Source organism: Pipra filicauda, unplaced genomic scaffold, assembly GCF_003945595.2.
Source record: "Pipra filicauda isolate LSUMZ 115617 unplaced genomic scaffold, ASM394559v2 scaffold45_size4122338_pilon, whole genome shotgun sequence".
Classification (NCBI taxonomy): domain Eukaryota; kingdom Metazoa; phylum Chordata; class Aves; order Passeriformes; family Pipridae; genus Pipra; species Pipra filicauda.
In genome coordinates, this window is record NW_024104598.1 from 4,056,554 (window position 1) to 4,070,964 (window position 14,411).

The 14,411-nt window shown below is 57.7% G+C and overlaps 2 protein-coding genes across 3 annotated transcripts; one reads left to right on the plus strand and one right to left on the minus strand.

Moving 5' to 3' along the window:
• Positions 1–593: 593 nt before the first annotated feature.
• On the minus strand, positions 594–7,783 carry PSMD13 (proteasome 26S subunit, non-ATPase 13). Its single transcript, XM_027717987.2, has 13 exons — positions 7,597–7,783; positions 7,380–7,458; positions 6,574–6,608; positions 6,438–6,493; positions 6,027–6,070; positions 5,751–5,837; positions 4,803–4,974; positions 4,265–4,344; positions 4,060–4,185; positions 3,342–3,404; positions 2,859–2,939; positions 2,070–2,186; positions 594–1,284 (listed from the first exon to the last, which is right to left on the minus strand). Exons 1-13 carry the CDS (start codon positions 7,689–7,691, stop codon positions 1,189–1,191), a joined length of 1,131 nt encoding a protein of 376 aa, XP_027573788.1. The 5' UTR covers positions 7,692–7,783; the 3' UTR covers positions 594–1,188.
• A 196-nt stretch (positions 7,784–7,979) lies between these two features.
• On the plus strand, positions 7,980–13,126 carry SIRT3 (sirtuin 3). Of its 2 annotated transcripts, XM_027718045.2 has the most exons (8): positions 8,044–8,211; positions 8,288–8,429; positions 9,572–9,832; positions 10,140–10,372; positions 10,487–10,587; positions 11,015–11,176; positions 11,529–11,738; positions 12,647–13,126. In XM_027718045.2, exons 1-8 carry the CDS (start codon positions 8,169–8,171, stop codon positions 12,665–12,667), a joined length of 1,173 nt encoding a protein of 390 aa, XP_027573846.2. In that variant the 5' UTR covers positions 8,044–8,168; the 3' UTR covers positions 12,668–13,126. The 2 variants fall into 2 exon arrangements, with proteins under 2 accessions (XP_039241953.1, XP_027573846.2); XM_039386019.1 differs by lacking the exon at positions 11,529–11,738 and having other exon boundaries at positions 7,980–8,211.
• The last annotated feature ends 1,285 nt before the right edge of the window (positions 13,127–14,411 follow it).

Genomic DNA, 14,411 nt, shown 5'->3' on the forward strand with positions numbered 1-14,411 from the left:
TACATTGGCAGCAGCTTTTAAAAACCCACCCACACCCCAGGGAATTTAACGAGATCCGTGGGCACAACTCCATTCAATCTGAAGTCACTATATATAGTCACGGCTATAACTCCCCGTGCCAAGTGCTGTCCTGCCTCATAACGAGGAGTTCATGCATCCCTAGGGACGCTGGGAGAGATCCCAGCTCAGATCCCCATTTTTTCCACGTTCTCAACCTGCACAAAAAACTTCCACCCCAGAAAACCACGGAAGCTACAGGACAAACAACTCCCAACGAAGACAATTAAAGTCACCGTTAAGAAACAAAAGCAGAACAAAAACCTGTCCCCGCCCTGGTTTCAGCTCTCAGTCCATTACAGTTGGCTTGGGAACAGCGATCAGGGCTGGAATTCCTCACAAAAGGAACCTGGCCAGGTTCATGCCCAGGTAACCACGTGCTCCACACTCACACGCTGATCCCACCAGAGACTGGCAGGTTTAAAGCTGGATTACTCTGGGAAAGGGGTTTGCAATGTGGAACCGAGGAGGAAATGTGACACTCGGGGGACACACACACACACACGTGTTTTTAAAGGGATGGAGATGACACAGGATTCCAGAAAAGGGAAGGCAGAGACGTTTATTCCGGCAATGCCGCTGCACCTCACCTGAGCACAAAGCGCTGGTGAAAGACAAACCACGCCCTCAAGTGTGTGAACACACCCAGTAACCGGGACTCCCGGGGAAAACCCTTGGATGGAGCAAACACTCCCTCTACTGCAAATGAGGAGGGGTGAAGGGAGGATGATTTGGGGAAGAGGACTGAGGGAATGCTGCCTTGGGGCCGCTGCAGGGGCAGGGGGAGAGGGCAGTGGGGCTGGCTGTGCCCCCTAAGGCCAAGACCCCTCGGTACCTGCACCAGGATCCCACCCTCCCGCAGCAGCTGGAGGCAGGAGGGATTGGGAGTGATCCATCCCCCCCCCGGACGGAGCTCTGGGATCAGAGCCACTCGTGTCAGCAGAGGGAAAGCCTGACTCAAGCACCAAAGGGTCACACAGCAAAAGGCCACGTACTCCTCCGAAATACATCCCATGCTGCTCCCCCCTGTGCCCACCCACCCCCTCCATGGATTCAGTGCAGTCAGTGGTCTGAGCGCTGCCGGCCTCAGGAGCAGCAGGAATCACTCTCCTGGGGCCAGAGCCAGGCCCTCTATGTCAGGATGTCGTGGGCTTGGTGCTCCACCAGCATCTCCATGCTCCGCACGTCCGTGCACCAGAACTCCAGGCGGTCCTTCATCCCTTTGATCTGCAAGGCAAGGCCACGGTGAGCCGGCGCCTCAGCTCCTGGGAATGCCCACGGGCACCTCCAGGGACACACACCCCAGACCCCAAACCGCTCCTCAAAACCCCACACACCGGGAAAGGGCACTGCCCCGTCCCTGGAAGTGTCCAAGGCCAGGTTGGATGGCGCTTGGAACAACCTGGGCTAGTGGAAGGTGTCCCTGCCCTTGGCAGGGGGTGGGACTGGATGGGCTTTAAGGTCCCCTCCATCCCAAACCATCCTGGGATTAACAGCTTCTACCAGCAAATCAGCAACTGTTAGAAGTTAAATTGAAATGCACCAAAGGAATTCCTTGCAGCTGGAATTCCACATACTCAATTTTTGGGTTTAAAGGTAAAGGCACCCTGTGCAGTCTCCTAAAACATTACCAGGATGAACTTGAGAAGCTCAACATCCTCTGAATCACCCTCTTCCCAAGGGGAATGTGCCTCCTACATCCCCAAAACTCCCAGAGGGCTATTTCAGAGCATTTAGGAACGAGGCAGCCAGATGGATGTTTGGATTCCTCTGGAAAACACAGCCATGGCTTCTGTGTTCCGTGGTGTTTGGGTGGCTTCCACAAGGGACGTGTCACCCCTGTCAGGTTTCTGACCACCCACTCCCTACACGGGTGTGAAGAGCACCAGCTACCCCAGGGTGAAATTACAGGCACCACGTAAAAGGAAAAGCTGATTCCCCCTTCAGGAAGCCCCAAGGAGGCTCATTCCCAAGCTGTGACCCTTCCCCAGTGCCGATTTCATTCCCGTTACCTGCTGCAGGTCCAGCACACGTGGCTGCACCCACGTCATGTGCACCCTCTTGTCCACCTCGTCAATGCTGCCCTTCACCAGGCCCACCGAGAGCGCCTTCATCACCAGCAGCTCCACCTGGAAACAGAAACAATTCAAGGACATTTCTCAGCTTCTCCCCTGAGATGAACAAAACCCTTCACTTGGGGCCTTCACAGCAGGCTGCTCACACGCAGAGTTCCAGGGCAGCAGCTCTCACTGTCCCCCCTTTCAGGTGACAGAACTGCCTTGAGACTCGACATCTCGACGTACAGGAGGGAGCTGTTTTCCCCCAAAACCAGATTGGTTTTCTTTTCTCCGAAATCCCAGGAAGAACGAGGCAATTGGAAAAAAGCCAACAGAGCCGGAGCACCCCCAGGCAGCAGGAACGGGGGTCTGGCCAGATGGAGGGAGTCGGGCTCTTCTCCCAGGGAACAAGGGACAAGAGGAAGCGACCTCATGCTGCGCCAGGGGAGTTTCAAGTTGAACATAAGGAGGAATTTCTTCATGGAAAGGGTTGCCAGGCCTTGGCAGGAGCTGCCCAGGGTGGTGGTGGATGCCCATCCCTGGAGGTGTGCAAGGAATGACTGGCTGAGGCACTCAGTGCTCTGGGCTGGGGGACGAGGAGGGCATCGGGCACAGGTTCCCAGTGATCTTGGAGGTCTTTTCCAACCTCAGTGATCCTGGGATGTCGTGTGACTCAGGAACACCCAGACACTCTTAGAGCTCCCAAACCAGGACGTTACTAAGTTTGTCTGACCCCAAACTCACCTCGTTGACGGTGACTTTGGCACTCTTGGCAATCTCCTCGAAGGTGAGCTGTCGGTGATTGGCTGGGCGGGTGAAAGTCATCTGAGTCCAGGGAACAGAGCAAAAAAACAAACCCCACAAGGTTTTAGTGGTTCCCACAGCACACAGAGCCTCCCTCGTGCTGCCCTGCCCAGTCTCACTCTGCATCGGCAACTGCATTTCTCATATTTAACTAAAATAAGTCAAATAAAGTCCAACTTTCAGAGTTATCGCTCCAGACACCATCCCTGAGACACAAGGCTTCCTCCGCCCCTCTTCCATATCACAGAACCCCAGAATGCTTTGGGTGGGAAGGGACCTTAAAGCTCATCCCATTCCACACCCCCTGCCGTGGGCAGGGACACCTTCCCCTAGCCCAGGTTGCTCCAAGCCCCATCCAGCCTGGCCTGGGACACTTTCAGGGATGGGGCAGCCACAGCTTCTCTGGGCAACATCCCAGCTCACCTCCATGAGACACAACAGCTGGATCTTCTGCAGCAGCAGCGCTTCGTTCGCAGCCAGGTCAGGCTGTGGGGGGGAGAAAATGCACCACATCAGGTCATTATTGCATTTTCCCCTCAACCTGGGGGAGAGCAGCTTGTTACACGCAGGAGTAAATCCCTGAGGGGGCTTTATTTAGGAGGGAGGAGGCCATCACAGCCCAGCCACCACCTGGGAATGGTTCCAGAAAAGCAAATCCCAGGGGCTGCACACGAAACACAGAGCTCACCAGGCAGGCAGCCTGTCAAGGGCCAGTGGACTCACAGATCCACCTGCAAACTACTGCTGTGTCAGTAATTGCTGGGGTAGCCAGTGCAGGTAACATCCAACACCATTGTTTTCCTCACACTTCCCAGAACAGGAAGGAAAACCACTCTTTTCCACTGGAAGCCCTCCTGTTATGGAGATTAAATCTGGAATTATCTGGCTGTGCAGGACATTTGTGAGTGCTCTGCCCTTGGATCACAGGAGATTTCTCTCTATTTCTTTCCATCAACCAGAGGGGAGCCAAAAGAAAACTAATGATGTGTATAATGATGAAATAATTCCTATACCCCAATTAGAATTATACCAGTGCACCAGAGCCAGGAATTAGGTAAAGGTAGTAAAGCAGAGGTCCAGAGGCTCCAAGTGGGCTCTGTAAACCCTGAGCTCGGGCCTTCAGCAGTACAACACCCCTCACCTGCTGCCCCCAGGCCGACTTGAGGGCCTGGAAGGTCTCCACGTTGCCACTGTTGAAGGCAAAGAGGGTGTCGATGAGCCACTGCCGGTCTGTGCTCCTCAGGGACTCCAGCACGGGGTGCATGAGCTGCAGGAACCAGGCAGGAGGGCGTTAGCAGGGTAAAATCAGCTCCTGAGGCTCCGTGGAGGAATGTGGCAGGACTTACCAGCTCCCCAAAGTTGTAAACACCTTCTCCCAGCAGCCCAGCCAGCCCCAGGGTGAAGGCTCTCTCCTGCTGCTCTGATACTGGAAAAAAACCCCCAACAAACAGACCAAAAACAGTTTGGATGAAGAAAGACGCCAGAACAAAGATAATTTGGGTAAAGCAGCAGTTCAAGCCCCAGCAACCCCTCCCTCATCCTTCTCTGTGCCTGCATTAAACCATTCCCAGCCCTCACCCTCTCCCAAGCCTGGAAATTCAGGAGCCCGCAGTAACCACAGCGCAAAAGCGCCACTTTTGGAATCTAGAGCGAAGATTTTTGGGGAATTAGAACCAACACCCCCTTCTGGCAGGAGCACTCCCCCCTCCCGTCACCCTGGGGCAGCTCAGGAGCAGGATCCTGGGCGGGGTCACCACTGATCCAGCCAGACCTTGGATCCACCACGGCACAGCCAAAACAACACGGAAAAAAAACCCCTCTGCCGGGGCGTTTATTTGATGAAGCAGAGCGTGGAAAGCGGGATTTTCCACGCAGAGGAGTCACCTGGCAGGTCCTTGACCTCGATGCAGCCCAGGAAGCGCAGAGCATCCTTGTAGTAGGCGGCGTGGTTCCCCACCGTCTGGTAGTACTTGCTGGAGAGGTCGTAGAAGCGGCTGTGCACCGAGGTCACCCCGGGCAGGGTGTTCAGCAGCTCCTCCACCTCCTCGATGGTCTCCTGGGCAGGTGGGGGGAAGAACCTGCCTTTGTAAAGGGCGAGGAGCACCCGGCGCAGCGCCGGGATCCCGGCAGGGAGGGTCACAGCGTTCCAGGGTGTCCTGCCCAGGGCAGGAGGGACACCCTGCCAGTGTCAGCACAGCCAAGAGCCACCACCGTGGGATTTATGCATGTATTTATATGCCTGTTTGAAAATAAAGCAGCAGTCTCCCTTCACACAATAGTGAGGGGGGGAAAAAACGCCACCCCCTAACCAGCTATAATTATATATATACTAAGGGCTTTAAAATGAAGGAAAAAGGTTTGGGTGGGATTTTGGGGTAAATCCTTCCCTGTGAGGGTGGTGAGGACCTGGCACAGGTTGCCTGGAGAAGCTGTGGCTGCCTCATTGCTCAAGGAGAGGTTGGATGGGGGTTGGAGCAACCTGGGAGAGAGGAAGGTGTCCCTGCCCATGGAACTGGATGGTCTTCAAGATCCCTTCCAACACAAACCATTCCAGCATTCCATGGTACACACGCCCAAAGCCATCGCTCTGCGCTTGCTCTAGGAGATCTAAAGCTGCCCTGCATGAAAAACCTCATTTTGGGTTTAAAAGATGGTTCCAAAGCAAGTCAAGGATGACAAACCCCACGTGCTTCGCTCAGGCAGCAACACTCCAGGTCACCGGGAGCAGCTCCCACATCCTGGGGAGGCTCACGAGACCCTCTGAGCTGGGAGCTGGGACAATCAAGGAACCCCACAGCACCCCAAAACCTCCCAGCCTGGGCCACCCCTCACCTTGGTGACCTGCAGGTCCCCAATGTTGAGCTTGAGGGCCCCGATGGCTGTTTTGCACAGGATCACGGCCTCGTCGCTGCTCTTCACCTGCAGGGACACAGGGGGACCTGCTGGGAGTGTCACCTGCAGCCAGGTGGCTGGGACAGGGCTGGGTGTACATCACTGATCACATTCCTGCAGTAAAATCCCTGGATTCTGCAGCACAGGTGTCACACACACAGACCGGAGCCTCCTCACCTGCCGGTGAACTGCCACAGGGAGCAGCTTCAGACGTACCTTTTCCCGAGTCTTTTCCAGGAAGGTCAGGGCCACGTTGGGATCTGGAGTAGAGAAAAAACAGGTTTTAAAAAGCAGCAGTGCCAGGAGGTCCCGTGGAGCTGAACTTCACCTAAAAATACGTCGTTCGCTGGATTCCTGAAGGCTGGAACGTGTGTTTTCCACAGCGTGCCCTCAGCCTGCAGCAGGTGCTGCCAGGTAGGCTGGGCTTTTCCTCACCAACCACCTCTCCAGGGAAGCTGTGGACTTCCTACTCCAGGAGGCAGCAGCAACCTAAGCTTTCCAAGCCAGTGCTTTCCCTTCCGAAAGCAGCAGGGCAGCAGCTCCCCATCCGAGATTCACCTGTGCCTGGCCACATTCCACAGGGATCAGGGGCTAAGAGCAGCTCAGGGAGAGGAGGAGGACACGCACCTGTCATCTGCCGGACCACGTGCAGGATGATCTCCACCAGGGACAGGGGGTTCACCCTGCAAAGAGCAGCTCGGGGTCAGCACAGGCCCCCCAGGTGACCCCCAAGCCCCCCCCAGGTGACCCCCAGGTGACTCACCTGTGCTCAAACTCGCTGATGAAGTTCTCGTAGAGCTGTGGGGAGACAAGGAAAGGGACACTCAGGGCAAAGGAAACCCCAGTTCAGAGCTTCTCACTCTTATTTCCTCTCCATTCCAGCTCGTTTGAACATCCCTGGAAGTGCCCAAGGCCAGGCTGGACAGGGTTTGGAGGGACCTGGGCTAGTGGAAGGCGTCCCTTCCAGGGACAGTGGAGCATGATGATCCTTAAGATCCCTTCTAACCCAAACCATTCCATGATTTTTCCAACAAATTGGGCACCCATACAGAAATTCCAGCACTGTGAAGAATCCAGGAGCCCAGAACTACCCATTTTAGCTCCTCCCAGCTCCAAGGAGGGACCTGAGGGAAGCATCCGTGAACACCCAACACTCCACCCTGCACTTGGCAAACCCCTCCTTACAGAAGGGAGTGGAAAAAAAAAAGAATAAAAATCCCCCTGCATCTCCCAAACGTAAAAAACTTGAAGTGAATGAAAGCACAGAACGACTTCGAAGGTTACAAAAAACCCAAGAATCCCCCTGCATCTCTCAGATATAAAAAACTTAAAGTGAATGAAAGTAAAGAACGGCTTCGAAGGTTACAAAAAACCCGACATGTTTAATTTTAACCGGATTTTCACGCAGACACTACAGGCTTGCGGGAGGTGAGTCCACCCGCGTCAGTGATTCTCCAGGAGGATTATTACAGAGACGAGTTTTTACAGGCTGTGTTTTGCCAGGTACAAACCCCCCCCTCATCCCTGTGCCACGGGAAAATCCCACACCCGGGAATCCCCCCGTCTCACCCTGATGAGCCCATCGCCCTGGGCGAAGCAGGGGTCCTGCACGAAGTCCAGCACCTGCAGAGTGAGCTGGTGCCACAGCCTGGGGACACAAAACACCCGCCGTGAGACACCGGGCACAAACAAACACCGGGCACAAACAAACACCGGGCACAAACAAACACCGGGCACAAACAAACACCGGGCATCCCCCCCCCCACTCCCCGTCCCCGCCGCTCACTTCTTGTTGTAGAGCTCCTCGAGGCGGTGCCACACGGCGGCCTGGCCCGGCCCCGCGCTCTGGCTCTGCTGCAGGAAACCCGGCACGTCCTTCATGGCGGCGGCGGCGGCGGCAGGACCGGGACAGGCCCGAGGGAACGGCGGGACCGGGACGAGGAGGCCGCGCCGCCGCCGGGGCTGCGCACTCACTTCCGCCCGCGCACTCACTTCCGCCCGCGCGGGGCACGCCGGGTACCGTAACGCCCCGCGCCCGCCGCCGCCGCGCACTCGCTTCGCGGCCGGGGGGGCGGTACCGCAACGCCCCCGCGCTCGTCTCACGCCGCTACCGTAACGCCCCGAGCCCGCCGGTACCGCGCACTCGCTTCGCGCCTCTACCGTAATTCCCCGCGCACTCGCTCAGCTACCGTAATGCCCTGCGCACCCTTGCTTCACGCCTCTACCGTAATGCCCCGCGCACTCGCTCAGCTACCGTAATGCCCCGCGCACTCACTCAGCTACCGTAATGCCCCGCGCACTCTCGCTTCACGCCTCTACCGTAATGCCCCGCGCACCGGCGGCAGCGCGGCAGCGGCGATGAGCGGGGCGCGGGGCCGCGGCGCGGGGCTGCTGGCGGCCGGTGAGCGCCGGGGGCCGGGGGGAGCCCCCCGGGGGCGCCGGGACCCCCCCCTCAGCACCGCTCGGCTCTCTTGCAGCGGCGTGGAGGAGCCTGTGGGAGCGCGGCCCCCGCCACGGCGGCGGCGGAGGGAGCGGAGGGAGCGCGGCCCGGCCCGGGCGGCGCGGCGGGGGCGGGACGGGGGTGCCCGGCCCGGGGGTGCCCGGCGGCAGAGCGGGGAGGTACGTGGGGGGGCCGGGGTGGGGGCCCCGGGAAGGGGAGGGGAGGGTGGGGATCGGTGGCGGCGGGGAAGGTCCCGCGGGAGGTGCGTCCGTGATGGAGGATGCCGTGTCCTTGCCGAACCGGGCGGGTGGGACGTCGCTCCCTGGAGGCAGGGCTGGGAGCTCGGAGAGTAGGGATTGAGCAGGGGAAGGTCGGTGTTTTACGAGGTTGGGGGTTCGGCTCCTCGGGAACCCCGTCTGACAGGGCAGAGCCACGTCCTTGTGACAGCAGGGAAAGGCAGTGCAGTGTCACATCCCTGGGAAGGCACTGTCACATCCCTGTGAGAGCAGGGAAAGGCAGTGCAGTGTCACATCCCTGGGAAGGCACTGTCACATCCCTGTGAGAGCAGGGTAAGGCAGTGCAGTGTCACATCCCTGGGAAGGCACTGTCACATCCCTGTGAGAGCAGGGTAAGGCAGTGCAGTGTCACAGCCCTGGGAAGGCAGAGTTGACCACACTGAGGCCAGGAGACACTTCCAGTGTCATCGCTGCCAGTCTCCACTTCCAGCTCCTGTCACTATTCTTTGGGCTTGCCAACCCCCTCCCCCCCAAGCTCTTCCCACGCCTGCTCTGCACTGTGCACAATGCCCTGCTCCAGCAGCACTAATTTTCAGGGAGAAGCTGTTCCCTGCTGATTATGCCTGTTCCCGAACTGCTAATGACTGTTCCCAAGCTGATAATGACTGTTCCCAGCCCAGCTGGGCACAGGGCTGTGATTCCTTTGGGCATGGACACACGGAGCTCTCCCAGGGCAGAGGAGGGGAACGGGGAAATGACAGTGTCTATGCTCACCTGGGCAGGGTGACACATCACCCTGATAGAAATTTGTTGAACTCAGGACCGTCTCCTGGATCCCAGAGTGGTGGGACTCGTGATTCCCAGTGCTGCTGCTCCCACAGCCCTGTGTCCACCCCTGTCCGAAAAAACCCTCTCACGGGAATACCAGGGATGTATTTTAGATCCACATAAGGGAGCGCAGAGGGACGTGTCTGCTCCTGGGTTTGGGTCAGACTAGCAGCCAGGCTTTCTCCTAGTGAAGCCCTGGCACAGTCCTGCCCGTGGAAGAGCTTTCTGTGGAATTTTTGGGTGTTTTTCTCCCCCAGAGCCAAGGTTGCTGTCAGTTCTCTCAGGACACACCTGCTGTGCTTCCCCCCCGTGCCGAGCAGGATCCAAGGCTCCAGGCCCTTCTCTCTGAGCGCGGCTGCCAGAGCCATTTTGGGCCGGGGCAGGTGGGGAGGTGACGAGGGGAAGGAGAAACTCACCTTGAAGGACGTGGCCGAGCTCCTGCGGAAGAAGGAATGTCGCCGTGTGGTGGTGATGGCCGGAGCCGGGATCAGCACACCCAGCGGCATCCCGGACTTCAGGTGATGCCTCCGTCCTCTTTGCCCTTTGCCGGTGCTGGGAGGGCCGAGTCTTCTCCATGGAAAGGGTGGTTGAACATTGGAAGGGGCTGCCCGGGGAGGTGGTGGAGTCCCCATCTCTGGAGGTGTGCAAGGAACAGCTGGACGTGGCACTCAGCGCTCTGGGCTGGATGACAAGGTCGTGATCGGTCACAGGGTGGGCTCGACGACCTTTGGGGGCCTTTTCCAACCTAAATGATCCTGGGATTCCGTCTCCAGCCCGGGTAACGCTGGTGCTGCAGCCCCTCCCAGCTCCCCCCTGTCCCTGCAGGTCCCCCGGGAGCGGCCTGTACAGCAACCTGGAGCAGTACGACATCCCGTACCCCGAGGCCATCTTCGAGCTGGGCTATTTCTTTGTCAACCCCAAGCCCTTCTTCACCCTGGCCAAGGAGCTCTACCCCGGCAACTACCGCCCCAATTCCGCCCACTACTTCCTGCGGCTGCTGCACGACAAGGGGCTGCTCCTGCGCCTCTACACCCAGAACATCGACGGGCTGGAGAGACGTGAGTTCCCCCTCCCAGCAGCACCACCAGGAGGAGCTGGGGGGAGAAGCAGGACTGGGGAGATGCGCACGGGGGAGCGTCCGGCTCAGTCCTCTCCCACGTGCTGTATTCCAGTGGCTGGGATCCCTCCCGACAAGCTGGTGGAAGCCCACGGCACCTTCGCCACTGCCACCTGTACGGTGTGTAAGAGGAACTTCCCCGGGGAGGACTTCAGGGTGAGTGGGCCCAGCCGGGGTCTCTCGGGGGATGTCATGGGGGACAGGGTCCCTGTGCCAGGCAGTTTTGGGGTCTCTCAGGGGGATGTCATGGGGACAGGGTCCCTGTGACAGGCAGTTTTGGGGTCTCTCAGGGGGATGTCATGGGCGACAGGGTCCCTGTGACAGGCAGTTTTGGGGTCTCTCCTTTCAGGGGGATGTCATGGGGGACAGGGTCCCTGTGCCAGGCAGTTTTGGGGTCTCTCCTTTCAGGGGGATGTCATGGGGGACAGGGTCCCTGTGACAGGCAGTTTTGGGGTCTCTCCTTTCAGGGGGATGTCATGGGGGACAGGGTCTCTGACAGGCAGTTTTGGGGTCTCTCCTTTCAGGGGGATGTCATGGGGGACAGGGTCCCTGTGACAGGCAGTTTTGGGGTCTCTCCTTTCAGGGGGATGTCATGGGGGACAGAGTCCCTCGCTGCCCCGTGTGCACCGGAGTTGTCAAGCCTGACATCGTGTTCTTCGGCGAGGAGCTCCCACAGCGCTTCCTCCTGCACCTGGCAGACTTCCCCCTGGCAGACCTGCTCTTCGTCATCGGGACGTCCCTGGAGGTCTGGGAATAAGGGGAGCCCCCGGGGGAAAAAGGCGCACGGAAAACAGGGGCTCCGGAGGGGAGAGAGGGCTTAGAGGAGAAGGCGAGAAACTGGGTTTAGGGAGGTGAAATTTGAGGTGCATGGTAAGAAATAGGGTGCAGGTGCTCCGAGAGACCCTCTAGAAACCAGGAGGGCACCTGGAGAGCCTTGGGGTCACCTCAGGAAAGGCCACCAGGTGACACCGTGACCCATCCAGAGCCGGGGTGGCTGAGCCCACAGCGGGGGAACGGTCACACTCAGCAGTTCTGAGCCTGGAACCGGTGCCTGTGGCAGGGTGACGGTCCCCCTGCCCTCCCGGTTCCCCCCTCAGGTGGAGCCCTTTGCCAGCCTGGCCGGAGCCGTGCGCAGCTCCGTGCCCCGGGTCCTCATCAACCGGGAGCTCGTGGGCCCCTTCGCGTGGCAGCAGCGCCACAACGACGTGGCCCAGCTCGGGGACGTGGTCGGGGGCGTCGAGAAGCTGGTGGAGCTGCTGGGCTGGAACGACGAGATGCAAACGCTGATCCAGAAGGAGAAAGAGAAGGTGGGAAGGGGCTCCGAGCCCCACCTCCCCCCTCAGCCTTTGCGTTCCCTGTGCTGGAGTTATCCCGGGAGCGGGTTTGTGCTTGCTGAGGCTGCCTGCTGTCTGCCTCCACGGGGAAGGACTGCAGCAGGGCTAAAAAACCCCAAACCAACCCAAACCTGAGTGCTGTTTCACAGCCAGGGTGCCAGAGCAGAGCGCTGTGGGCTGAACGTGTCCGTGGTAGACGGGAAGACGCAGATCTGCCAGTCCCAGATGAAACAGGAATGTGGAAAAGGGCAGGATTTCGCCTTTGATCATTTCTTTCCCTGTGCCATTCTCACATCTGTAAACTTCTGGGATCTTCAGGAGTGAGAAATTGCAGGGGAACAAGTCCTTAATTATTAGAGCTCAGTGCTGCTGTTAATTACTGCATTGCTGTAGACCACTGGGAAGATTTTTCCATATTTGACATCAAACAGTTGTATTTTTTAGGGATACACTGCCCATACGTGATTTCTTCATAAAATCTGGCTCCAAGATTCCAGTTTTTACATCCAAGTTGTTCTTATTTTCATCAGATCATGAGGCAGGAATTGAGTAGGAATTCTTAAGTCTTTTGGCCAGGTTTCTGATTTTTTGGTACAAACGTTCTGGGGTCCAGCCAGCCCTTGGCTTGATTCTTGTGCTGCTCTGAATCCCTGATGGATAATGCTGATAAAGCAGGAAAACTAAGGCCAGGTTGGACAGGGCTTGGAGCAATCTGGTCTAGTGGAAGGTGTCCCTGCCCATGGCAGGGGGTGGAACGAGATGAGCTTTAAGGTCCCTTCCATCCCAAACCATCCTGGGATTCTGTGAAAGCTGCGGGGATGGTGCTTGGAGCTGGAATGTTTGATGCTCCCTGGCAAACGCTGTGCTCTCCCTGTTTTCAGCTGGATGCAAAGGACAAGTAGGACGGTGCTCCTGCCACCCCTCAGCACATCACTTGATGATGTCCAGCCATAAATGTCACCAGCAAGTGGCAGGGCACTCGTGCCAGCACATCCAGCGAGCTCCGTGTCTGCAGTTGGCCGTTTGGATCCGCCTCCTTCCCAGCTGTCCATCCCAGAGCCCCTTGCTGGGGCTGGTTCTAGGGAGCAGGAGCTGGGAATGCCAGGAGTCTGGAGCAAGTTTTCCAGCTCCCACTGGACTGAGCATCCGAGGTCTCTCCTCCCCAGCCACTGTTCCCTTGGCCACGATCCTGAGCTGCTGCAGACTGTGTTTGTTCTTCCATGAAATCTCTGCTAATCAGGGTACAGTCTGGGGGCGGGGGGGCTGCCCCCCATTCCCATTCCAGCTCAAGCTGCTGCGGGATTTCTGAATCACTAGAGTGTTAATTATTTAATAATAAAGAGATATAATTCATTTCTGGATGTCACCTGAGGGGTTTTCTGTAAAGTCACACCTTTCCTGGGGTTTGAGCACGTTCTGTCCCCACTACTTCTCCCTTGACCTGCTTTTTGGTACATTTTTTTTCCTTTTTCCCCCCCTCACACAAGTGCCTTTCCCTGCTGTAGATGCCACCCTGAGGGGTGGCACTACCACAGCCCTGCAGCCATGTCCTGCTCTGTCCCAAACCTGCCACAACACAATGCAGAGCCTCCTGGCACATGGATCCACACTGAAAACGCTGGGGACTTGTTTTTAACCGTACCCTGCTTCCCAAAAAAACCCAATTCCATGATTCTGTGAATGCCTCATGCAAAGTGCCCTGTGCCAAGCTCAGCCCCTGCTCCGGGGCATTCCAGGCCAGGCCTGGCAGCTGCTCTGAGGGATTTAAAGCACTCTGGAAAATTAAAACAACAATATCAGAGGTAATTGCATTAAAAACACCAATCCCCCCTTTTCCTTTTGCACGGAAAGCTTGGGACAGCTTCAACAGCTGGGAAGGGATCGGGGTCTGTGTCTGCACCACAAGGGCTGTGGTGGGTTTTTTGCTAGTTAAAAAAAAAAAAGAGAAAGATGCTGTTGGCCCAAAACCTCCCACTGTGCCAGAGCGGGGCTGTGCCAGCCCAGCAGCCTGGCCGTGACCCTTGGGGGTCAGTTTTACATCAGCTACTGGCACTTCAACCATTACTAAACAATTCTTAATCACCGAGGAGCTAAACAGAATCCCAGAACCATCCACGTTGGAAAAGACCTCCAAGATCATTGAGTCCACCCTGTGACTGATCTCCACGTTGTCACTAGACCAGAGCACTGAGTGCCACGTCCAGTCCTTCCTTGGACACCTCCAGGGGTGGGGACTCCACCACCTCCCTGGGCAGCCCCTGCCAATGCCTGACCACCCTTTCTATGAGGAAGTTCTTCCTGATGTCCAACCTGAACCTCCCCATGTACAACTTGAAGCTGTTCCCTCTCCTCCTGTCCCTTGTTCCCTGGGAGCAGAGCCCGACCCCCACCCCGGCTCCCCCCTCCTGTCAGGGGGTTGCAGAGCCAGAAGGTCCCCCCTGAGCCTCCTTTTCTCCAGGCTGAGCCCCCCCAGCTCCCTAAGCTGCTCCAGCCCCTTCCCCACCTCTGTTTCCTTCTCTGGACACACTCCAGCACCACCTCCTCGCCATGAGGGGCCCAGAGCTGGACACAGCACTGGAGGCGCCTCAGGAGTGCCCAGCACAGAGGGAAAACAGAGCAAAGTACCTCTCCAGCTCTTCCCCTCCA